Source organism: Osmerus mordax, chromosome 17 (assembly GCF_038355195.1).
Source record: "Osmerus mordax isolate fOsmMor3 chromosome 17, fOsmMor3.pri, whole genome shotgun sequence".
Lineage (NCBI taxonomy): Eukaryota > Metazoa > Chordata > Actinopteri > Osmeriformes > Osmeridae > Osmerus > Osmerus mordax.
In genome coordinates, this window is record NC_090066.1 from 13,915,720 (window position 1) to 13,942,960 (window position 27,241).

The following is a 27,241-nucleotide window of genomic DNA, read 5'->3' on the forward strand; positions in this document are numbered from 1 at the left end:
TATGTGTAAGCCTCCCCACAAAACCATTTTGCCAAATCCCAGCAGAAAGACCATGTACCCCAATCTTTAAACACAATTTACCCTTTTTGACACATTTCTCAGGTTCATTCACACTTCTTTGCAAAAGTCTAAACACACCTCTTACTTTAAGACACAATTATCACCATTATGTAATTCAGAAAACACTGCCATTTGATAAGTAAACCCAAAACAGCGCAATTCAAACACCCTTACCAACCAATTATCCATGTGTAAGCACTAACAAGCAAATATACTCAACAAGCAGTCAGGGGTTTGGAATGAATACAAAGGTAAGCTCATCTGTACTTTGAAATCATGGATGAAAATATCAGAAGAAATGGAAGAATTGTCCAAATGAGAGGAGGTGGACAAGGGAGAGGAAGAGGCAGAGGAAGAGGAAGAAGAACAACAATCTCAAATGAGATCCATGCCACACTATGACAGAAATCCCTATGATGATTTGTTTATTTCCTTGTTTTCTTAGTCTTTGTTCCCCAAATTACAATTTACAGCAATACATTTGTGTTGTTGACTAACAGTACTACTATTTGTATACTGTGACTACTACAGTAACAAGAGCTCAAAATGCAATTGCTGTATAATAGAAAATAAACAGCCTGTAAGAAGGACAATTGCAGTAATTGTGAGTTTTATTATTTAAAATCATGTCAAACTCATGAGGTGGAACATATCTAAAATTCAGTGACACGTTATAGTCAATGGTTCTTGAAAACCTTTTTATAATAGTGTTTTCAATTCCTCCCAGCAGTGTCTAAAGGGTATTCAGAAGGTTGAATTTATTTGAGGGGTTTGTGTGTATTTTGAATGCAAAGTTAGGTTTATACGACAGATAATATGGTTTTGACTACAGTGTTTGATTTTGGGTCAAAAGTCAAGGGTTTGGCCAAAACAGTGTAAGTATGAAGATGTGTGTTTAGAGTTTGGAGAAAACACAGTACACATTCAAGAAATGTGTCTTAGCAATTGAGAAAAACTGTAACTACAGCGAGCTACCGGAACCACGTGACAAAAAAGCTCTAGCTTTTTTCCTGTGTTTCACTGGCAGTGAGTGTTCACAATGTTGTATTTCACTCCATTCTACACCAAACACGTCAGGGAGGACTGCCTTTTGTAGATACGAGTCTGCTGAAGATAGCCAGAATATCGGATTTCTTTAACCGAGCCTGTTTCATTCATCATTTGCCTGAGAAAGCGACTTCCGTTGGCCAGCTTCATTGAAAACCATTCAAACCGGTTGACAGCAGTGAGGTGTTTTGGAACTACAGCGAGCTACATGAACCACGTGATCACGTGTCGGCGAGATCAGAGCGTTTCGCAACTCTCTTTTTCTATGGCTCTGGTTTCTACGTTTATTTGAGGTAGTGTGAGCTGCCCGCCTCTTACTCCCGAAAAGTAGGTGGCAGTGATGCACCTCTTAAACGTTAGTTGCAATATGCCATAACACGGAAAGAAGAAGAAAGAAACTACGTCGATGCCAGCTGCAAAAAAAAGAAGACGAAAGGACTCAAACCACATTAGGCTACGTCTTTCCAAGGAAACTCACATTTTCTCCAAAATGGCGGACAGACTAACACAACTTCAAGATGCAGTAAATTCGGTACAGATGTTTGTTTTACACATGGTGTTTTCATGGTGTTCAGTCAATTGTTGTTGGGTATTCATGTAATGCATTAGTTAGCTAGCTAAATGCGTAGGTAATGATTGTGTTTTTAGCTAGATAAAGAGCTTCGTAAAAGCAAACTTAATGTGCAGATTAGCTAAAGTACAGTACAGTAGCATCAACACTGTGGCAAGTACCATCAGACACAGGGCAGTACTTGCGACGGGTAGTAGGTTAGTAAAGTACTACACCATTCTGCTACCGAAAGGTCAAGGCTTGCCAGTCCATATATTTTTCATAGCACTTGAGATGTTCCATGCCCTCACAAAATTCGTCAAAAGTACGGCCAAATAGACACCTTTCACGTAAAATACATTAGACTACTACTGTAATATAGTGTTTTACATTTTGCTACTGTGGATCATGATGTTTTGGCAGCTCATTTAAAAGCAGTGTCGTGTTTCATTTTCACAATTTCTAATAAGCAAACTTGCATGTAGCTATACACAGTTGCACAAATGTGGAATGTTTAAACGACTTTGTTTTCAAGTGTAGTGATAATATTTGTAGAGCTAGCGGTAATGCAAAGTTCGGAAGATCATTAGGTTTATGATTTACCGCAGCTTTGCCCGCTGCGCGTAGTACATGACCAAAACATTTCTTGTGCTAATGCCAGGAATCTGTCTGTGTATGTTTAGGCCTATTTGTGTATCTGTTTGAATGGGTTTCATGGTTCTCAAGTTTTATCAAAGCTTTGGCGTGAGATTAGCACACCTCTCAATGTTGTGGTAAAAAATTCGGTCCGACTTCTCATTCAAGTTCATATTTTGCAGGTGCAGTGCCTTGATTGAGGTTGTTTGGATAAGCATTTTGACATTTTCAACAAATAATTTCTTGCCAGTTTTGCTCTCAAATCTTGGCCATCTTGAGTTGACTTACCTGCACTAAGCTAGCTGTCGCGAGACAAAATGATATGGATATAGCAAGCCGAACCAGGAATTATTTATGTCAGTGTGTTCCAGAAAATCCAAGATAGTTTTACTGATGAAATACTGGCGAACTAACAAAAACAATACTTTAAGTATAGATCAGTGAATTTTGTTACTTAAATTAATGTGTTGACTGACATCAAAACTAAACTCTCAACACCAAATCAACTACGACATAATCACTAGCGCGCGTCATGGACATGGGCACTATTCCTACCACTTTAGCCTCTTTGGTCGATTTATTAGGGCATGGATATTCCATAGACCAGTGGTTCTCAACCCTGGTCCTCAAGTACCCTTGACTTCAATCACAGCCACACGTTCACACAGTGGTAATAAAAAAAAGTGTACCCCCAAAATGCTTTCTGAGCAGGCAGACACAGTTTCCTGATCATCTAGGACCTCCACTTGAGAAAGTAAATGGCATATTTGATCAATATTCAGCAACCACATATGGCATACATACTGGCATATGACTATTAGTTTCACTGTTACCTCTGTATGGCACAGTGGGTGGTGGCAGCAACACCACTTTATTTCCTGTCACTGCAGAGAACAGTAATACATTTCACTCCTACAATATTCATAAATAATTGTTGAATGAACATGGTCACATAGATTACTTGAAACATACATATGCCTGGGTTTCCAAGCTGCTGCCACTAGGGTCTGGAGATATGCCCCCTTCCACTCCTTCCATCATGGGGCGACCCTGATAGCTGGAGAGGGCCAGCTCCTCAGCAGGAGTGAAGTCCTCTGGAAGAGGGCCCCCTCCAGTTTTCTTTCCCTAATTTTTCTTCCTGTTGGCTGCAAGCAATTTCATTGTTCTATAGGCCCTTTGTATACCAATATCCTACAAAAGGGACTGGCTCAGGTAATTCAGCCTGGTTCTTGTTGGCCTTAAAATATGTGCAAGTATTGCCTACTGCTACTTACCGTTTTTAATTGTTTTTCTATTTGCTCCCACGATCGTTTGCCACTGCCAGGGTCGCAACTAAAATAATACAGCAACAAAAGTTTAACGTTATGGAATGCACAAGTGTAATTATGGTCACATCTTGTGCCTGGGGCAGTGATATCAGTGATATGTCATGTAGCTTACGCATTTAAAGCGTCTGCTATTTTCTGCCAGCTTGGCAGCAGCGACTTTGTTGATTTTTGCCTGTATTATATGTCTGTATTCCTGATATGTTTGTATTACAATATTTCACGCAGGAGGAGTAGACAAAGTTTGTAAGATTATTGTCTGCTCCTCCTGTGTGAAATATGCGGCTCTTGTTTTGTCCATGTTTGCGATTGGACATACGGTGCAAACATCGCCTCTTTATGTGAACGCGCACGTCTCTAGATTGGAAAGATCTGGGTTGAGTTAGAGAGTTGATAACCGCCATCGTGATACCGCTTATCGTGATTGCGATTGTTAGGCTTCGCGTAGCGGGGTAACAAAGTAATCCAGAGCATGTTGATCTTGATTCGTAGTACAGACCCCTAGTCCTCAGGGACCCCCTGCCTTGCATGTTTTATGTTTTCCTCTTCCAACACACCTGAATCATATGAATGGTTCATTTATGAGGAGCCCATTCATATGATTCAGGTGTGTTGGAAGAGGAAAACATCTAGAACATACAGAACGGGGGGGGGGGGGGGGGGGGGGGTCTGAGGACCAGGGTTGAGAAAAACCACCATAACACATTTTTCTAAAACACTCATCCCTAAAGTGTTAGGTTTAGTATGTTTATATCAACTCATGGTCTGCAATCATCAGAGTGAGGACTCTGGGATTGACAGAGTACTTTCTTGTTTTTCTTCCACTCAATTTTGGTACCCCTTTCAGGATTTATTGAGAAGAAACACCTTTATGGGAAAGAAAAAAAAGTATATCTATTTTAATAAATACATGACAATTGAGGGGTGAAATAAAACAACTTGTATTGTGAAATATTATATAACAAGAAATAAATTATACATTTGGAGGAACTCTAGAGTTGACCGTAGTTAGGGCTGTCACGATAACTACTTTTATTGTGGGATATATTGCACCAAAATTAATTGCGATAAACTATATTATTGCACACACGTCAATTGTAATTTTCAGTCCATTTTATGCCATTGATTACATAATGACCCCCCCCAGGCGAGTTTTCACGGCTGTTCGCTGTCGCTTCACTCCATCATCCCTTATTGTTTACAACGTTAACAGGGCTACTTGGTTGCCGTTGCCTTTTCAGCTTGAGATATACAAGGTGTGGCGTGAGAGCGTGTGAAATGTTTGAAATGCGTGTGTCTCACGGCCAATGTGTGAGAGTTGGCAGCCCTGTGTTTGTGAAGTTTGCAGCATATTTGTAAATGCTGGTTTTTCGACCGTGTTTAATGGCTGCATCTCTTTGGCTATATAGCGAATTACGCTATCTGTGAGTGTGCGCCATTTCGCGCTGTCACGTTTATATTTGCACTGTCGGGAAAAGGCATCTGTAACAGAACTGTATGGAAGACCCCTTTCCAGCTCCAACTGCAGTTGTTCACAGGTTGAAAAACTGTTTGGGATAGTTATGTATTGCTAGGTGAGATGTTAGGTTAGTTGCCTCTTCGTTTCCACTGTTTTTAAACAAATTCGACATACCGGCTCGTTCACGTTAATTGGCTCTCATCTCATTTGGCTTAAAGACAAAATGTTCCCACACCGGAGCTGAAGATTGCGGCTTTGAAACCAAGTCATTTTTACTTGTTCTTCCTAACTATCTGTAGATGTCACGAAACGGAACACTATATAACAGTGAGTTCACGCCTTCTCTTCGTGTGGGGGTGTGTGTGTGAACACTAGTCCCGCCTACGCTTTCGACACAGAAAGCAGACAAGATGACTGAGGCAGCGGGATCGACTAAAATGTTGGTGACATTCGTTTTTATGTAAAAATCTATATAATAATTTGTTATTATAAAATTGATCAGTTGCAATATATCGCGGCACCAAAAAATGTTGCGCTCATTTCCATATACCGTGCGATAAGTCAATATATTGACTATCGGGACAGGCCTAACCGTAGTTCCACTGGGTAGTTTATGTTAAAACAGTAGAAAATTCCAAAGAACAGGCAGAGGGCAGACATGAAGGAAGTGATGTGGTTGTTTACAATCTCTTGGTTGATGCTCAAGATGAATATCCTAGCAGCAAAGCAGGAAGACCCGGAAAATATTAAGAATACAAACAAAACCAACATATAAATAAACTTTAATAACAAGGGCCTTAATGCAGTGCTGCTTATTCAACAAAGGCAGGCAGCCAGGCACAGTGCCTGTGCCTGGCTGTGCAATTTTCAGTTTTCAGTCAACTGGGTCAGTGAGTCCTCCAGCCTTGCATTTTAAAGATGGATCGCCATTTTACTCAGAGCTTTACAGTGAAAAAGGTAGAGGCAGTCTTACAATTTGGCTTCACTGAAATAAATACAAACCTGCCTGCAGATGTGCAGTATAATGGGATAACATACAAGAAGGCCCAATTTGTTGTCAGTAGGAATGATGACTTGGTGGAGTTGGTGAACTCATCCTCATTTTAGTGAAAGTTTTTTTCCACACTACCACATGTACTCCAAAAAAAAAAATTTAAGTGGAAGATTGCAATGCCTACACATTAATAAACTGATTGACGTGTGGCCGTTAGTCTTACATGAAACGGTGTCTGTGTGAACACAGAGAAGCCAGACGGTGATCTTGAAACACAAGAAAGAATTTTTCATTTATTTTTATATTCGATATTCACAATATTTTCACATTGTACATCGTTGTCAAAATGTATTGAGATATTATCACTAATATTCGATATTTAGCCCAGCCCTACTTCAAAGCCCTACTGCAGGAAGATCAGGATAAACTGATGTAATGGCACTGCTTATCTTCTGTGTCTTTGATACGGCCATATCTATCAAATAAACAAACCACTGTGCTTTAATGGTACTATCTGGTGTCCATTTTTCATGTAAGACTGTAACGGCCACACGTCAATCAGTTTATTAATGTGTAGGCATTGCAATCTTCCACTTTCATTTTTTACTGAGTACATGTGGTAGTGTGGAAAATAATTACAACCTATTAAATAACAACCTTGTTTGGCCAATTTAGTCAATTTTGGAGGTGTATAGCCAGCTAGTGCTAGCTAGTTTTTTGGGGGGCAAATTCTTTTTTTTTCTGGTTTTCCATTAATCACTAGAATGGTCATAACTTTTAAACAAAAGACCTATAATCTGTCTGCTGTTCTACATCAGTATGTTCTACAGTAGGCATATGACCCATCAGCACTGGAGAGGTGTAAGGTGGCAAGAGAAAGCCATTTGCCAAGAAATGGTAGATTGAACCCATATGTAACCATAAATAATAATTCAGACAGATATAGTATGTGTGTGTGCCCCTCCCCCCAGTTGCATTGTTCATACATTCCATGCAAGAAAATCTCCTGAGTAGTAAAATACAAAATGTACTAGCCAATGGCGACTCGAGCTTCATTGTGTCTGTAGAGCGCTGTTATTTAAATCACTTTACAAAACTCAGTGAAAGTTAAAATGCATGTTAGGAGAGAGACAGCGAGAGAAGCAAAAGCTGAAGAAAAGTTATAATAACGTCTCCAAAGTCAGGAAAGTAGATACAGAAAATAGAGCTTTAAAGAGAAGTGGACAGATAAATGCCTTTATCCTTCCCACAGCGAGTGTCAGTACTTTGTTTATTAGCTAGAGGGCCTACATATTCAACAATGATGGCCCAAATCAGATCGCACGTTAGACACAGGGCTCTCAAGTCTCACGCATTCACATCTATCAAACAACTATTTCTCACGCAACACCTTGTATTTCTCATGCCGAGAAGTAAGGGATAACTTGTCCCGCTATATAAAATTAATGGAAGACGCGCAGGCATGCGTAGGGAAGTTTTCTTCCCGAGTTGATAGCTGTCTCGAGTTATACAGAGTTAAATGCCACCTACCAGACAATCAGAAACATCAGCCCCCCCGCACACACACTTCCACCTGCGCTTTCTTTTGGGGGAGAACATGTTAGTCAATGGACCTCTTTGAATTGTAATTGTGCACCCCTGGTCTATCGGTAGATTCTAGCCAAATGCATTGTATAAATGTGATTATAGTTCAATAACTCAATTTAAGGTAGATTTTCAACTTTTGAACATTTGACAATAAAAATATTGATTTTATTGACATTTGTCCGTTTATATGAATTGTGTAATTTCAGTGGTATCAGTATTCTGGTATTTTGACATTCCTAATTTACCTTGCAAACCTTTACCTGACCTTGTGTACTCATCTCACCATTTCTGTATTGTCTAGCTTGCTGATCAGTTCTGTAACGCGATAGGGGTGCTACAACAGTGTGCACCCCCAGCATCTTTCAACAACATACAGACAGCACTCAACAAAGATCAGCCTTCAAACCCCACTGAAGGTAGGATGAACTAAAATATTTCAAAATAATCCTTGGACTGTTTGCAGTTTGTCCCTTCCAGTGTTTCCCACAGATGTTGATTATATTTGTGATGGTAGGCAGGGGCGAAGTCAGATATTGTAAACATGAGGGGTTATCCCAAATGGTCCGTGTACTTTGCGGCCAATGGATTTGCGTTTTGAAATAAGAAAACCAAAATCGGGAAACAAGCTGTTTCCCGACTACCATTTAGAAATAGGAAAACGGAAAACGACCCATGTTCTGTTTTGATAATAGAAAACGGAAAACGAAAAAACAACCCGTTATCTGATTTTCTTTGTGCTTAAACATGGAAATTGGGAATTAAAATAGTGTGTGGAAATCTTTCTCAATTTTGCGTAGATCTTTGTGTTGTGACCTGGAAGTTGCTCCCACGAGCTTGACAGTCACATATTCAGGATGTCAGCAGAGGGCGCATAGCAGAGCAGATGAACGATAAAATTGCTCGCAGAGTAATCGAGCCTCAATGCAAAATTGGATTACATTGGACTGAAGCATGGTTCCAGAGTCTCATCAGCCACCTCACAAAATAAAGAAGGTTCTACACCAAAGTTGAATATTTTTCTATGTCAGCGAGCGACCGGATATATTTTCTAAATTATTTTAAAGTGAGTCTCTTTGACTTTTGGGGAAATGGAACATTTAATGAATTTAATTTATTTACTTTTTTTTATGGACAATGCAACCATATTCGGAACCTGTGCACACAATCCTATTTCAAAGCATCACTAATATGTATTACATTTACTGTCAAATAAAGTACAATCATTAATAAAAACATTTGGTAAAGTTGGTAAGGGTCTTATTCTTACATATAACAATGTGCTTTGAACTAACTGTAATAATGGTATTGGTATTGCTTTACAGATCTTGTTGTATTCTTTATAAGTACAGTTAAAATTATATTTGTCGAATAACATCATTCACAAACACAATGCCCTTTTCATACCAATCATATTTATACAATGATTTCCTGTTGATTACAATGACTCTATTGTTCCATAAGGCTAACATTTTTCAAGATATACATTTTGTTGAGAAATTAAGGTCGAATTCTTTGGGGGGCTCGAATGTGAGCAACCTGAATTTCCGAGTCTTGAATTTTTGGGTCAGATTTTTTTTTTTAATTGAAATATATATTCATATGTGAATTTGGTGTTGTTTGAATTTCAATATAAAGTATTCAATGCCTTTTTAAAATTCCAAACATTGTCATTGATTTGCTTCCATACAAATGGCAGCGCGCCCTCTGCTGACATCCTGAATATGTGGACCAGAGTGACTGTCAAGCTCGTGGGAGCAGCTTCCGGGTCACAACACAAAAATCTATGCAAAATTGAGAAAGAACATGTCCACACACTATTTTACTTCCCGATTTCCATATTTAAGAAAATCAGATAACGGGTCGTTTTTTCGTTTTCTATTATCGAAACAAAACAAAAAAAAACGGAAATGGGTAGTTTTCCGTTTTGTTTTCCTATTTCTAAATGGTAGTCGGGAAACAGCTAATTTCCCGATTTTGCTTTTCTAATTTAAAAACGAAAATCCATTGGCCGCAAAGTACTCGGACCCCAAACCTAGGTCCTAGTATCGGTTTAATGTGAGCGCAAAATAGTTTGAGCTTTATGTAATATTAACATTAGGTTGGACTCATTGTTTTATTTGCCGAAAATGAAAAGTAGGCCTACACAGGATTTCAGGGTCAATGCGGCTGTTTTAGTATTTTAGATTTTGAAGTGTCTGCTCCATAACACTACTTGTTGCATAGTTAGCACCCTTTTGTTTGAGCATTTTATTTTGTGTGGTGTTCCGTTATTTTTTTTCCATAGCCCTATTAAATGACTAAATGTAAATATGTGAAGGCCTCCGGAGGGGGTCCATTTATGGAGATCTTTAAGCAGGCAGCCAAGTGTTCTCCATGAAGCTGGTTCTGGAAGTCTGTTTTCACCTGATGATAAAGCAAAAATAAATACCACAAACTGCATTTATATAAAGAAAACACGTAATTATTTGTTTACTTTTCAAAGTGATGTTCTTACCCTGTTCTTTGTTGAGAAATCCTGTTCACAGTTTGGAAACAGGGAAAACAAATGCAATGCCTGAAAAGAGGCTCAGGCAGGGGTAGAGGCTCACCCACTCATCAGCATGAGTCTCGCCCACTCATCATCATGAGTGCAAGCAGACATGATCTCCTCCTGGTTTTTGTTCTTGAAACAACATTTGGTTTACCATGGCATTAGTGCGCTGTTTGTGTTGTTGTAAGAGCCAATTCAATGATTTGTGTCATTTATGGTAATTCATATAAATTGCCTCTTTTCTGTATTCTTAATAATTACAGGTTTAAAGTGTAATTTGTATTTGTTTCTTCGGTATGTATAAGGTGTATATTCTTTTACTCATTTAATTTTTTTGTCCTATTAGATGTTTGATATGCTATGCGGCACGCCTACGCAGTTCTGCCTGGCTACGCCCGCTGCATGAAAGTTCGAAAAAGCTGCTTGGTTAACTGAGGCAAGCAGCATGGGACAATAAATTATTTTTTACCGTTCAGAACACAAATACAGAAAATACACTTAAGTGATGTAAAGGCTTTTCTTTCTTTCTTTTGGCCTAATGTTTTTTCCATGCGTACAATCACATTCTCTTGCACCATACATAGGACCGAAGAAGACACATTTGGAATTTGCTCCTATAGTTGTGAACCATAGTTGATTGTAGTCAAAGCTTAATTCACCAACCTTGAATGCCTCAGTAAGGCCATGATTTTTGAACAAGGACCAATCCTGCAGAACCTGATTCTCATCTTTTAGGGCAAAATTTCTTGCTAAGAGTCTGCAGATGTGCAGTCCAGGTGTGTTTCCAGGCGCGTTGGTTGTAGGGGTGGATGACGTACAATGAACAGATTAACATGGGAGTCAGATGGCTGAGCGGTTAGGGAGTCGGGCTAGTAATCAGAAGGTTGTTGGTTCGATTCCCGGCCGTGCCAAATGACGTGTCCTTGGGCAAGGCACTTCACCCTACTTGCCTCGAGGGGAATGTCCCTGTACTTACTGTAAGTCGCTCTGGATAAGAGCGTCTGCTAAATGACTAAATGTAACATATTTCTTAGAAAGCGCCTACAACCACTTTTACTACAGTCATTGTGGGCCATGGTCTATTCAGCAATACAAATAACATTGTCTTTAAAGAGGAAGGGGATTTCTTTTTAAAAACTTAGCACTAAGCATTTACCTCTTGCTGGAATCTGGCCCACTGATTTTTCTTGGTGGCGCTGGTGCTCCAAACTTTAAAAAGTTAGGAGCACCAGCAAATATGTAGGCACACCAAACAAATATTAAGGAGCACCACAACTAAAATTTTTATGTTGTAGATTTATTTTGCGCGCTACTTAGCTCCTTGACAACAGAGCGCAGTGACGAGAGTCACTGGGCAATCCCTCCAAAACGACCTCCTGTCCCCCTAAAAGTATAACTATATATATTAATAAAAGAAAAAAACGGCCGCGCGAGAAAGCTGTATTCACACATACAGGCAATTCGCCTGTTGATCGTCTCCACAAAAGTTACATAAATTTGATACTAAAGTTTGCGGAACGTTGCCCTTGTTTTTTACACCTGATCGCCTGTCGATGAGTAGCCTACACTAGATCCACTGGCAGCGACTAAATTGGCAACAACTCGCCTATTCGCTCCTTGTGAGCGGCTCAGTGTTGTGCTGGGAATAGCATTTACTTTTCCTTGCATATACTGTGCTAGCTGTGTTATGCTAGCTAGTTTTGTTTTAACTGGCAACAAACTGACGTTGCTCGTCTATATTTACAGCGGGTGCAAAATGCTGCTGCTAGACTATTGACCAGATCAAGAAAGTTTGATCACATAACATCTACTCTTGTCTCTCTACACTGGCTCCCTATCCAAGCCAGAGCTGACTTCAAAGTTCTACTACTAACATACAAATCTCTGCATGGATTGGCACCACTGTACCTCTCCGGTCTCCTTGCACCCTATTGCCCCGCAAGGACACTTAGATCTCAAGATGCCGGCTATCTGGTGGTTCCCAAAGTTAAGAAAAAAACAGCTGGAGGTAGGGCGTTCTCATATAGAGCACCTCTTCTCTGGAACAAATTACCCGTCTCAATTAAGGAGTCTGATACTGTTTCGACATTTAAAATTAGGTTAAAAACGTTATTGTTTAGTCAATTCTACGACTGTTAAAGGTAAGTATGTTACTAGTTGGAGGCAACGGGGGACGGGTTGCTTCCATCCTTATTCTATAAGTATAACTTATTTTAGAGTTCTCTTCCCCTGGAACAGATTTCATGTTCCAAATGGGGGGGGGCTGTCGCTGTCTTGGTGTGTGGGGTTGCATCAAATTCCCCTTTTTTGCTCTGTTAAATTGCTGCACCAGTCCACACTTGACCGGTGGGGATCTCATTCTATTATGACTGTAACTGTTAGCTGCTCCTGGCATTCTCTAATCCCTGCTCACCTCTCTCTGTCCCCCCCACGCACATCCCTTGTGGTGTGGGGGGTTTGAGTTGTCAGCACCTGCCTGGTTGTCGGTCAGCCAACGCTGGACCTGGTCGCGAGTCTCCCGGTCCTGTCCTACATCTATAAAGTTGAACAATGGATTTTGGTGTTTTAAAAACCCACCGACACTGTATGACTATGTTTAGCCTGTGTTCTGCTCCTCTCTCTCACCAACCGTCTCTGGAGGAGGGGATCCCTCTCTGAATTGCTCCTCCCAAGGTTTCTTCAATTTTTTTCTCCTGTTGAGAGTTTTTTAGGAGTTTTTCCTTGTCTTCCTTGAGGGTTTAGGTTGGTTGAGGGGCAGTTCTATGGGCATATGTGAAGCCCTCTGTGACATGCTTGCGTGTAAAAAGGGCTATACAAATACATTTGATTTGATTTATAAATGCCCTAATAAACGCATAGAATAGGGTTTGCTTCTCTTACTATGCTACCTGTTTGCTCTGCCAGGCATCTCACACTGCCTTGCGGGACCTGACACGTGACTTACACAATTTCGTTAGCATACACGACCAAACTAGCACAACAGCTTCCACGTCAGTCCCGAGTCCATAGTTTCTCTGATGGGAGGCCCTTCTTTATTCTCTTGACGGTTTCCACAACAGTGTCTGCTTTGCTTTCAGCAATAGAGACCTGGGGCCTCATGTATAAAAGATTGCATAGGTTACATACCAGAAGATGGCGTAAGCCCAAAACTTAAAGTACCTACGCACAGAAATATTCACATGTATAAAACCGGTCGTATGCCAGTTCCTGCGCACATTTCCTTTATAAATCACAATCAATGTGAGATTGACAACACGAGAATGAGCCACTGACCCTGCCTTGCCTCCTCCCAGAAATGACTATGCAGATGGCCTTTAAATGCGGCTCTGAGGTCATTTCTTTGTCTGAATTAAAATGGCTAAACATGCAAAAAAGAAAGATTTCACAGACTGAGATCGAGGTTCTAACAACAGAGGTGGAGGCGAGGAAATGTTTCCTTTTTAGCGGCCTGTCATCAGGTATTAGCAACAAAAGTCGTCGGAGTGGAAAACTGTCACACGGGCCGTAAATGCTGTGGGTTCTGAACTGGACCATGGCAGAAATTAAGAACGCATCCTGGATGAGCCAGTCAGGCTCACAGACAATTGCATTTTCCCATGCCAATCTTGTATAGTTGCACAGCACAGCGTGGTATATATTTCATCTGTGGTAAATAATCCATGCTGCGTGCAATATCAACCATATACAGGGGTGACATGCATTTCCTGAGTGATTTTGTCGTTCGTTTGACACCCTCAAGTTAGTAGAAGTTATTAAGTGGTGGCGGATTAAACAGTTAAAGGTGACATGACATGCTGTTTTTGGATGCTTTTATATAGGCCTTAGTGGTCCCCTAATACTGTATCAGAAGTCTCTTTCCCGAAATTCAGCCTTGGTGCAGAATTACATCCACTACTAGCAGTCCCACAAGGAGCTTTCCTCAAAACGCGCTGTTTTGGTGTCTGTAGCTTTAAATGCTAATGAGGAGCGGAGCGGCGGCACCATGCGCTAATGTTTACAATGAATGTATCGCAATGGCTGTAGCCCCGTTGCTGTAAGATGCCTCGAATTTGCCCATTCTCATCTGATAACCCTGGTTTGCAGAGGTACACAGTCATTTCAATGAGGGGAAAGGCGGATATCGCGCGCGCCATAACACCAACAGCAGAACGGTTATCCAAATAACAAAGAAGTGTACAACACTCACGTTACAGCATGTGTATTCACACACATACTTGATGCTATCTACCTTTACATTAGCGACAGTAACTCAGCTGTTAGCTGCAGAGCTAATGTTACAGCCACATTCTAAGGGTAGCAAGCTAGGTAACCATATACAGTAAAGCTACAACATGATATAGCGTTAGTTAACTAACTTGTCCGAGGTTAGTAGCTGGATGAAGGAGAGTTAATACTGATCCAGAATTTAATTTCAGTAAGGCCAGTTTTGTATTAGCTCAAGTTGAGGAAACAGTCGTGGCTGAATTGTTTGGCGCATTTCCAGAGAAAATTAAATTAAGACACTGGGTATTCAGAGGCTCGGATGAAGGAACTGTAAAAATATTTGTTTTCCTTTGTACATCCAAACTGAGCAAATGTAATGCTTCGTTCGTTTGCAAGCCATGATGTCTTTCGAGGATAAAAACACTTGCACGGTCGTAGCTCAGTTTCTTATGGGCGGGCCAGATTATCTGGGTGGGCAAAGCAGAGAGAGGAGGTAACCTTCCTCCTTGTGACATAACAAAGAGGAGATTTTCAAACAGAGCAATTGAGCTTTCATTTTCTGAAAGGCGGAGAAGAACACCCAGGGCTTGGTTTACACCGATCGAAAATTCTAGCCACTGGGGGACCAAAGGCAGGCTAGGGGAACTCATATTAATGTTAAATAACCTCCTAAAGTGAAGTTTTCATGTCATGTCACCTTTAATTCCCGTTTGGGTTTTGGCATTTTTACGTGAGTCATCCACATCAAAGATCAAACTTTAATTAGCGGAGATAATTGTGTTTTTTGAATAGTCAACTTCGTAGACTTATGACAGTAACTGTAGTGGAATCTTTATTTTGTAATGTTTGGTGAGTTTCGGCACTTTTCAGTTAGAATTCGTCAAGTTACAGAGCCAGACAACACTTTGCGGACGGGCCCGAACATTCTCACGTCTGCTCAAAAGTTTGCGTAAATGGTAAATGGACTGCTTTTATATAGCGCTTTTCTACCTTAGCAGCACTCAAAGCGCTTTACAATGTTTGCCTCTCATTCACCCATTCATACTCACACACCAACTGTGGCGAGCTACCATGCAAGGCACCGGCCTGCCCATCGGGAGCAACTTGAGGTTCAGAGTCTTGCTCAAGGATACTTCGGCACATGGCCTGGGAGGAATCAAGGATCGAACCGCCAACCTTGCGATTAACAGACGACCCTCTCTACCCCCTGAGCCACAGCCGCCCCCGAGAATGTGCGTGACAACCCGCATATTCTCACGTCAAGTACATTTTTATACATCACGCCGTGTACGTGAAAACCAACGGACGCAAGCATTTTGTGCGTACGCAACATTTATACATGGGGCCCCTGGTCCAGTAACTGATTGAGAACATGTCCCTCTTTATCCAGGTATCTGAGAGAAAGCATAGGCAAGTATTTAGTATTCACAGTTCATTAACAGGACCCAGGATTTACAGGATTGTGACATTAAACAAAATAAATGTTGCCGTACCGGACATGCAACTCAAGTTGCCTGGTAATAGACACATCAGTGCTCTCATAAATTTCCAGGCTAATTGCCTGCTAATCTAGTTAATGATACGATGAGACAAATAATTATTCCTATGATCAATCTTGACATTGGGAAACAGAAAAAATGACTAATTTATTGGTTTATTCATTAACCCGTTAATGAGTAGTGTCACGTGATCGTTCAAATGGAGGTCCATCACAAATGTTATTTTCCGATAGACAAAAACTATGCGACAAACGCTTTAGTATGGTTTCAAAATGTACTAATTAGAAGGCTAGCAAGTAACACTAGCATGGTAGTAGCATTGCTACTAGTTTAATGCTAGGTAACTTAGCCCGGCAGCTATCTAAGCTAGCTAGCTACCATTTCGAAAAAAATTACTTGCGCTGTGGGGACCGTCGGAAATATTTGGAACTCACTAATCTAAAGGTTAATGTAAAGATTACATCTAATCTTAAATAATGGATAGGTGACCTTTTTACTTTTTAACTTCCTGAAGTAGTCGCACCCTAGAAGCTCAGCCAGGCTCAAGAGCTTTGGGTAGCTTGTATGGTGGGCCAGTAATTTTTTTATGAGCCAGTACAGGCACCTGAACCCACCAATGTTTGCATGCTCCAAAACAACAATGGCAACAACGCAGTTCTACTAAGACAGACAGCGATATCATCGAGCCCTCAGCATTAGTACTATAGCTAAAAGTCTAGGAAAGTTAAGGCTACTTTTCGCTAGGTACCTATGAACATGTCTTAATCTGTTAGACCAGCGGTTCCCAAACCTTTTAGGCCACGTACCCCCTTCTACATCCCGACCGGGTTCACGCACCCCCACTCCCCCACACCTTGAAAAAAAAAAAAAAAAAAAAAAAAAAAAGCAACAGAGCCTATTTATAGCCGCAGTAAAATCGGACCAATGAGAGAACAGTTTGCTAGCGCGTGTAATTCATGTTTTTGTTTTGTGAACAATTTGAAAATATAGCTGCAAGCAGCGATGCGGGTTTCTCCGCAAGATGGGAAAATATTATAAAAATGTACATTATAAAAGATCAACAGTTGGACAACGAGAGCAAAACTACTTCATGGTACCAAACAACTACTCCTATTATTGTTTGGCCAACAACAATATGCTGAATGGTGATTTGAACTCATGAGCATAAGGTTACAAGTCAGTCTTTTTATCCTCTCTGCTACACACCAACTGTTGAGATTTTATGAATAGAAAGGGCAGAGCATTAGCTTTGGTCAGCTTTGGGACAAAGGTTAAGATGGAAATGGTTGACATTTCAAGGTGAAATTGCGCATGGTACTTCAGAATGATGTCATCTTGAAGCCAATAAGGTTTGAAAAACCATCAGTCAAAATTATATTTGATTTATTGACACAAAGATATTGAGGCAATGTGGACATTTACATAAATACACCCCTTTCAGACAATTTGTATTGCAGTTCTTATTCCATTTCACCCTATATAAAGACATCTGTCCACACACTATCCCCATCCATGCCGTTTCCCTCTCTCCCAGCACAGGTCACGCCAAGGCAGAAATGTTGCAGCGGCCGCATGAGGTTTAGAAGTACTCCAAAAACATGCCTCCCACAATTGACACATTTTAACCACAACACTCTTTTCAAACTTTCCCGAAGATGGCTTGAAAACCGTGGATATTGAAACTCTTTTTGAGTTGATCTCTTTCCAGAACCTCAGTCAATACACAATTAACAATAGTCATGTGGGCAACTGGGCTAGGGCAGAGCTCATGTTCAGCTGCCTATGAGAATAGCCTGTGCAAGTATAGCATCCAACTCTCTGGTCCCATTAAACTACACAACATGCACAATCAGGGTTACCAACAAGATTATATTAACTAACAAACAATAACATTACAAACATCCAACTGAACGAACACAAAAACTGAAATCCCTCGCACGGCTGTTGTAACCAAACTATGTTTTTTGACATGCCGCACTGCATGCTGGGTACCCAAGGGTGCTGACGCTGATTATATAGCTGTGCCCCGACTGTGTGATATGACGAGAAGCTAGTGATGTGCTGAGGTCTCCAAGCATGAACCAGTTCTGCCGGATTAGCAAGCTATTTTTACTAATGTTTTGTTAGCGATTGAATGGTAATGCAAGCTAGCTAAAACAATGTTAGTTAGCTTGGCTAAACTGGTTTTCGTAGCAACAGAAATCAACAAATCAGATCAATCAAACTTTATTCAGAAAGGGGGGGGTGGCGGGAACATTAAAAGTGTAGGGTACAGTAAAAGTTCAATGGAACGCGTCTTTCTGCCTTGAAGCTGCGTGCACATCCTCATTGTTTGTAAACACAAGACCCCATCTATATGTAAAGATAACATCCAAGCTAACAATTTCGCCAAATCTGACAGCAGCTTTCAATACCGTATGTACTGTGTTATGGTTGTTTGAGTTAAACAACTTGCCAAATGAATTAAATGTCAAATCCAACTATAAATGTATACAACAGATTTCCAATCAAATCAGAATTTCTTTTAAACCTAGAGGTTTAAAAAGCTACCTTTGTCTAAACTGACAGTTTTAACATCCATTTATACATTTAGTCTCTATTTTTTACTCTACTCTTAACGCATGACTATGTTTAACTTTGTCTGCACCTCTCTGTCACCAACTGTCTCTGGAGTGGAGGGTGGGGGCTTCATATCCAACAAATTACACCCCTGAACTTTTAAAACAGATCTAATGGCCTGCTACAATTGTAAATATCCTATGCCTTCTTCTCCAATTGGGCCTCGATACAATGCCATCTAATATATTCTGCCCATTCTGAACAGTTTTTGGGGACACCAGCACCCTTTTCCCAGTTCCTCTATTCTGCCCTACTACATGTGTTTTCCAACACCAGTTACAATCAACCCTGGGCAGGGACGGCGCCAGAGTTTTTTATGCAGGTGCTGAGGAGGTGCTAGATCATTGACAGGGGGAGCTGCGCAATTATATATATATATATATATATATATTATACATAAATACTATTAATAAAGAAGCAGTACTTCTCTTGAATGGTTTTTATTCGGATGAATAATCATTGGATTCAGGTCAAAAGTCTATCACTTGAACTGGTTTCATCACTAAAGACAATAAAAGTCAGCAGCTTGGCATACTGGGACATGGAAAGGATTAAACATTTAGACTTTCATCAAAGTAAAAAATGCTGTTTTGTCCTTTCTCATCAGTCCTCAAAAAAGCAGTCTGCAGAGCTACTGTGTCTGTGGGGTCTGTCTGTCTCTGGAGGGCTGGCAGGCAGGGGCAAGCAGGGCCTGCAGGCAGGGCAGGCCAGCTGGATGAAGCTGTCCTGGGGTCAGGGCTGAAAGAGAAGCTGTCCAGCTAGATAGGGGTAGTCCAGCAAAAGGGGTCTGTGTGTGCAGATTCCAGGGGTGGCATGTGCAGGCCACTCCCTGAACACGCCCTTGCCAACTGCATCACGGGCACTGTGCACTAGTAGGATTAACACTTAATTATCCATTTGTATTTAATTTATTTGTATTTATTTATTTTAACCCTTGTGTTATCTTCGGGTCATTCTGACCCATCAGTCATTGTGACCCACCGTTGTATTGTGACAACTTTACCGCATACAAAAACAAAGTGAAGCATTTTCTTTTAACGGCCGGGCTGTCTCAGACCCCCTACATCGCGAAGGTTAAAAGAAAAGTATTTTTATTTGTTTTTGTATTGAGTAAAATTATCGCAACACAACGATGGTTCGTTGTGAACCTTTGGGTCATGTGACCCGAAGGCAGCACAAGGGTTAAGCTGTTGGATGAAACTTTTTTTTTTTTTTTTTATGAAATGTTTGAGGACGTGCAATGCCTCATTTAAAAAAAAAAAAAAATCTTGTAGATTAATAGATGTTAATAATCATGTCTAAATATCAAACACTTTAACAGGTACATTATTTTTCTGTTTTTACTCTTTCTAGAGTATGCTCAGCTTTTCGCAGCACTCATTGCTCGGACCGCCAAAGATGTGGATGTACTCATTGACTCACTGCCCAGTGAAGAGTCCACGGCAGCTCTTCAGGTATGTAGGTTCAGTTTAACATGGTTCTTGAAGAAAGTAATGACTTCTCCAGCAAAACATAAAATTTGATACAAATATTAACACAGTACATTGTCCAAAGGACTACAGCTTGGTATATGCATGGACATCCCAGTAAGATACATGGGTTACATATGGGTATTTAGGTCATGGTCATTTTACAGATCATGAAAGTTTAAGCTTTCAAATTATGCATCATACATTGGAATCGGATATTAAATACTTCAATAATATTTGAAGGAGATGTGCTTATTTGAATGTTGGTACCTCTTCAATCAACTAGAAAATCCTCTTGAAAGTTTCCACGTTTTTTACCGGATGGGAAATGGGTAGGAATAATAGCTGGTTGACTCCATCCCCAACCATATAGACATCAGTGTTGCAACGGCAGTAGTTAGCAAACATAGCTAATAACTGTTCGGATAACGCCTTTTCCACATCAAATGCACCAGTTGCTTTGGGAATGCATCGTTTTGTTGCAAGCCCTTGCATATTTCTATGCATTGTTTTTTGATACACAACGCATCTGAAAATTGAGAAAATCCTATGTGCATTCTACGGGTATCCTGCCATTTTTGATTTACCAAGTGATATTTATAAAGACTTTAATGCAAAAAAATAATACATGGAGGAAGATTTTATGAAGTTCTGAAAATGTTTTCAAAATTGATACTCGACGTTTACCAGTTCATATGTCTGCCACATGGGGATAATTTGCTAGCTACATACAAACTTGTCTGTATTTGTGCAAGAGCTGGGTTTAGTGGTTGAATATACACTATCGTTGGGGAGTCAGATGGCTGAGCGGTTAGGGAGTCGGGCTAGTAATCTGAAGGTTGCCAGTTCGATTCCCGGCCGTGTCAATTGACGTTGTGTCCTTGGGCAAGGCACTTCACCCTACTTGCCTCGGGGGGAAATGTCCCTGTACTTACTGTAAGTCGCTCTGGATAAGAGCGTCTGCTAAATGACTAAATGTAAATGTATCGTTCAAAAGTTTGGGGTCACTTCAGAATCAGAATGGGATTTATTCGCCATGAAAGTTTGCACAGACAAGGAATTTGCTTTGGCAGGAAGGTGCATACAATTAACATATAGGGACCTACAATTTAAATATGTGGACTATCTATACTAAGGGTACATAAACTAGCAGTACTAAGTGGAAATAAAATATAAGTTGCCGTAATTTACAATATAAAAATACAAAAATACAAATATTCCAAAAAATACAAATGTACAAGATACAATGTTGTAATGCAATGCAAAAAGCAGTGTGTTTTAAGCAGGAAGTCATTAGAGTCAGTGTGGTCCCTTGGCCTTGTTGAAGAGGCCAACAGCGGAAGGGAAGAAACGTTTTGTGGCGTGAGGTATTGGTCCTGATGGACCGCAGCCTTCTGCCGGAGGGGAGTGACTGAAACAATCCACAGGAGTTGTAGTCCTGATGTTTAGAAGTACTTCTCTTGTTAGAGAACCTCGGAAATCTTGGCAGAACACTGCATTAACAGACAAAACAAGACAAAAAAGAGCGCACCTAACGACCGAGGCAGCCTTCATCGGCGCCATCTTAACCTGGCTTAGGAATGTTTTTGAAAGAAAAGCATATTTTTTATCCTTTCAAATAACATACAATGGATCAGAAATACAGTGTACACATTGCTAAGGTTGTAAATGACTATTGTAGCTGGAAACAGCAGATTTTTTATGGAAAACCTACATAGGTGTACAGACAGGGCTCCAGACTAACTTTTTTTACTAAGAGCACCGTAGACCCTGACTGAGAATTTTAGGAGCGCAAGCAGAAAATGTAGGGGCACACCTTAAAAATCGAACTGCAATGCAATTACTAATGTAACGAGAGGGTAAAATTTCTGGGAAAATTGTGGGGTGTGCTTGCATCGTTTGCAGATGGGTCCGTTTTTTTACTGACATTTTTACAACTGATGTACAGCGACGCACCACACAAGCTTGAGTTAAAATACATTATCTAATGTGACATTACGTACTGTACATGCAAGTCTTAGCTAAATGCCTTAAATGTATGATGCACTTATCAATCAGTCCTCCTACCAGTGGAGATTTTATTGTATTTTGTACTTGTGTATTTTGAGTGGTCTGGTCTTCACTTGGTCTCGACCCCTCAAAGTCTTGTCTCAGTCTCGATACACTGGTCTTGGTCATGACTTGGTCTCGGTTTAGGTGGTCTTAACTACAATTGATTGTAGTCAACACTGTTAATAATGAGGCTACTTTGTTTATTTCCCTCATGAAGTACTTGTAGATAAACAAATCTTTTAGATTTTCATTGTTTCATTGATTTTAAGGCTCAAAATTGAGCCTTAAAATCCTCAATCCTTCTATTAACCCCTCATGTCTTTGTCTATATCCCCGGTCCTAAACTTTCCTCAGTTATTCATCCTCACCTTGAATTTTTTATTTCAGGCGGCCAGTCTGCGACAATTGGAGGAAGAGAACCATGAGGCAGCCACCCGTTTAGAGGAGGTTGTATACCGTGGGGACTTGTTATTAGAGAAAATTCAAAGCGCTCTGGCTGATATAGCTCAGTCACAGCTGTGCACTCGAAGTGGAGGGCTAAGCCAGCCCTCACCACCTGAATTCTGAATCTGACACTGCATATTGGACATTAACTTTTCTTGGGCCAGGTTTCAGCTTCAAAAGACATAGATCTTTACAACATGAAATTTGTTGGAAGTGTCTTCTGGTGGGATGGCACTGATTTCTTTGATTGGTTTTGCAAGTTTGTGATTCTATGGATTGCCCTTCTTTCCTTTGTGTGTTTGGAATATTACAAATTCAGTGAATACTAGTTTGTTGTTTTATTGAACGAATGATAGATCAGTGTCCTTGTCTGAACTGTTGTTTTTGGAGTTGCTTGTTCATTATCAGATTGTGTGCCTACTACAAAATGATGTAAAGCAATATTACCAAATGTTTGATAACCATTTTTATAAACTGCAACACCATGCTTAAATTAAATGGCTCATTACGTTAATTAAGTATTTGATAAATCAATTAATGCTCACCATTTTAAACGGTCAACATTAAGCTCACAGCTCTGCACTTAAAGTGGGGTCATACACTACCATTTGAATCCTAACCCCATAATTAACTGGAGATTGTATAGAGATTAGGTATGCACCGAATGTTTAACAACCGAAAATAGCCCAAAACAGCACTTGCGATGTTCGGCCGAACATGTGAAAAGACTGAAAATGTTACCTAACAATTACATTTGTAATGAAACGATCAAATAGCAACCAGTGTGGAGTGAGACGTGCACGCTTTATAAATGCAGTAAACATGTCAACAGTGAGGAAGCATTTCAAAGTGTTCGACAAAGATGCAAAAATTACCATTGTAAAGTTAGTTTGAAATTAAATATTCAACAGATATTTGGACAGTCAGTGTTGTCTCGTCTTATCTTGCCAACTTTACTACACGTTCACCCAGGGTTTAGCACCGCACACATTGTCTTTACAACAAGCCACCTAGCCAATGAAAATGTTTAGGGACCGTCAACAAACTACTGAAGAAGTAGGCTTATGTCTACGATTATTATTCTTTTGTTGTGGGTTTATCCACTTTTTGCATTTTCTATATATATGAGAGAAAATATATTTCTATGTATGTAAAATGTAGACATTTATGTAAAATAAATTTAAAAAAATATATTTTTATTTTCAAGCAAGACAAAAAGTAAAAGGCACCTTTCCGCTATTTAATTCATGCTGTGGAAAAAAAAAATGCAAAAAAAAAAATGTAACCATGAACAAACGTAGTTGGCCTTTGCCCAAGTGTTGCATTATGTTCAATTCTGGCCAAGAAATTTCATATTGGTGCATCCCTAATAGAGATACTATTACGTAAAGGAACTCTGGGCACAAGAAATGTCAACAATACATACAAACCAATAAAATGGTTAGAGTTCACAAACAGGTGATTAAAAAATTAAGGGAACACCTAAATCACATATTGGATGACAAAAAAAAAAGATGACATCTTTTCTGTACATGTGTAATTTGAAAAACATTACTTAACGGTCAATGGAAACTAGAGAAAATAAATTGTGTCTTCGCACTCAATCAAATTCCAGGACCCTGCTTTCTTGACTTTTCCTAGATATGTGTTTTACCACCCAATATTCAGACATTTTCAAAATCACACTGGGAAAACTAATTTCAAGCTATTTTGCTCATGTTTTGGTTTTATAAATCAAATAATGGCTGCCATGTTCATCAGATGGCCAATCTGCAATGGCCCAATATTTCAATTTGTTCTAAATATATTAAGCTTCATATGTGATGATTAGGTTAGCCATGCCGCCTGTGAGTGTGAAAGATAAGTATGAGGAAAATCAGTTACTTTAATTGCAAAGTTATATCCATAAACAATACAGTTTCATACAGTGTCTTCATACAAATTAATTTTACAGGCAGTTGCAGTTAAATTAAATTAGGTAAATTGGACCACACTGGAGCTTTGTATACTGCATAATCCGTGAAGTGACTGGTTTAATATTTCCTAAATACAACACCAAAACTTGAAAAAAAGATGGGGAGACTGGGTATATGGGAGAAAGAGGATGTCTAAAGCATTCAACTTGGACCATAACCAGTTTTCACACAGTGGTTGCAGGACACCAAATGTGACACTATTGGAAGACAAAGAAAGATGCAAACAAATCTGGTCTGCTACATGCACAACTGTGTAAAACAATTTAAACACATTAAACAACAGTAAAACATTAGAAAAATGTGGCCCATAAAATATGAAATTAAAGCATATCAATATCAAATGACATTAAAAGATGTTTAAAACATGACTTCCAGAAACGCAGCTTTTAATAATAATTCTTCCTCAGATCCTCTCCCTCTCCAACTGTTGTGTCCACCCCTCAGAAGGTGTGGACCAGAATCTGTGAGAAGGGCTATATAGTTAATTTATTCCAACAGGGGAGAAGGAATTCTCCCCCACGTCAGCATATGGACAAAGATGCAACATCTGGGTATCCAAGCGCCAGTAAATTAGGTACCCCCTATTTCTGCTCTACATATTATGGCCGGCAGTTGTATCAGCACCACACCAGGGGTTCAGAACCGGACAGGACGATTGGTAATCTCCTAGGACAGTGGCTGTTCCAACAGTTTAAAATGATGAAGGACACCTGACTGATGTCTCATCTGTGCTGTATTAACCGACTGGGGAAGCAGCCACATGGGAGATGAGGTAGGAGAGACTTGTTTAATGGTATTCTTAAGTGTCTTCACAGGCAGTGAGGAGGATGCCAAACCACCAGTAAGCCTGAATTTCTACCAAGATAATACTAATACCAAAACTAGGGAAGGGTATTTAAGGTTTTAACAGTATTACCCTACTACTGTTGGCGATACTGCTTATCGATCTGGTACTTTAACTGTATTCTTATCGGTATTTTGTGGTGTTTTTTCATTAAAAACAAAACAAATTGAGAACAGAATTCACATTAAATACATTCATGTAAAATGTATTCAATTATCTATAGTGAAAGAAACGGCAATGTTTCAAACAGGGCTCTCAACTCTCACGCATTTCTCACGCGGAGAAGTAAGGAACTTGTCCCGCTATATACAATTAATTGATGAGGCATAGTCTCAAGCCATAGTTGTCTCCAGTTATACATAGTTAAAACCAGCCAATCAGAAACATCACCAACACCCCCGAACGTTTTGTACCCAAACGTTGACATGTATGGTAATCTCATGCCAAACCTTTGATAAAACTTGAGAGCCCTGGGGCCCGTTCTCCGTACGTCGCTTATTACATCCGAGATCAAATGACACATCCAAGATGACATCATCTTGCTAATCATAATCTGGCTAATTCGGTTCTTCGAATTCGGCCCTGTTCGAACACCCATGTTGTGTATAATTAGTATAGCTGGATTGAGTTATGCGTTGGTCTAAAAGGGGGTATGTATCGATAGTAGAAACCTTGATCAGCAACGCTGCTATTGGCTGCTCACATAAGTCTATGGCTGCTCACCATGGCCAAAAAGAGCGCCCCGTTTTTTCCGCAACAGAGCAACAGCTTGCTCGAAGGTTACTCCGAATTTGAGATTTAATCAGAACGCTAGGGAATACCTCAAAGTCTGCACAATCCAAAATTAGCAGACCAAATTAAATGTATAGTAGCCTAGTGACCACGTTAGATGTTTTATCGCTTATTAGGCTAGGCCTATGTTTTTTTATTTTCATACTTTGTTTATCATCTTTTATGTCATATAATGTGGTTTCAACAAATTTATGATGTAAATGTCACCCTCATGAAAAAAACTATAGGCTATCTCAAAAAGTATAGGCGAAGTAGCATATCGTGCTGTGCTTAAGGATCTATCTATCACGCAATGAGCAATTAATTCGGTTTCATGTTAAATTCAGCTAATTATTCTTGCACCTTCCACAACAGGGTTGTTGTCGTAAAACAGACAAGACATGTCTGTGACAGACATCCTGTATCACCTCTGCTTATAAAGTCGCAATCACATTTTGTTTACATAAAATAAGCCTGCTCCTAAGCAGGTTTAAGCAAAAAGACTTGTTGCTATGACAGCAAGTCCAGAATGAGCTTCGAAGAACGCAACAATCCAAGATAATGACAAATCGTCTACAATCAAATCCAGCTAACTGAGTTAGCGACGTACGGAGAACGGACCCCTGGTTTGAAATGAATGTAAAACAACTGAACATTGGTATAGTGGTATACTAGCCTGGTTATATTTTATTTTATTGTATATTTAATTCTATTCTAATCCCACTTAGTACTGCTAGTTTATGTACCCTTAGTATAGATTGAAATGGATCTGCCCATAGCCACTCTGATCTGCCATAACCAATCCCTAGCGTTTGCCTTAGTTAACTCCTTCACCACTACTGTAACGGAGCTAGATGCCGTAGCTGGAAAATCAAACTTTTCCCGAACCCCGTGGAGAGGAGGGCCACAACATCATGGCCACCAACAAAACTTAAGGCCGAAATATGCTTCTGCGTCTCCGTTTACGGATGGGCGGGCGCACGGATACGCACGGATAGACTTCGTTTATGGTTCTCCGTAGGCTGTGGGTGCTGAAAACAATTCACCGCCAGAAGAGTAGGTGGCGCAACGGTTTTTTGTAAGTCGTCGTGGAGTGTTTATTTACCTAGGTTATCGAGAAGTCGGAGCAAATTTACAAATCAGCCGTTTCATCAATAAAATACGCACATTTTCAGC

General features: G+C 40.0%; 2 protein-coding genes across 2 annotated transcripts in view; one reads left to right on the forward strand and one right to left on the reverse strand.

Moving 5' to 3' along the window:
- LOC136959844 (putative nuclease HARBI1) overlaps positions 1-27,241 on the reverse strand; it is a 201,725-nt gene that overhangs the window by 35,897 nt on the left and 138,587 nt on the right. The window lies entirely within an intron of this gene.
- Positions 1,373-23,400, forward strand: med21 (mediator complex subunit 21). Its single transcript, XM_067254842.1, has 4 exons — positions 1,373-1,639; positions 7,960-8,074; positions 19,863-19,963; positions 22,418-23,400. Exons 1-4 carry the CDS (start codon positions 1,514-1,516, stop codon positions 22,595-22,597), a joined length of 522 nt encoding a protein of 173 aa, XP_067110943.1. The 5' UTR covers positions 1,373-1,513; the 3' UTR covers positions 22,598-23,400.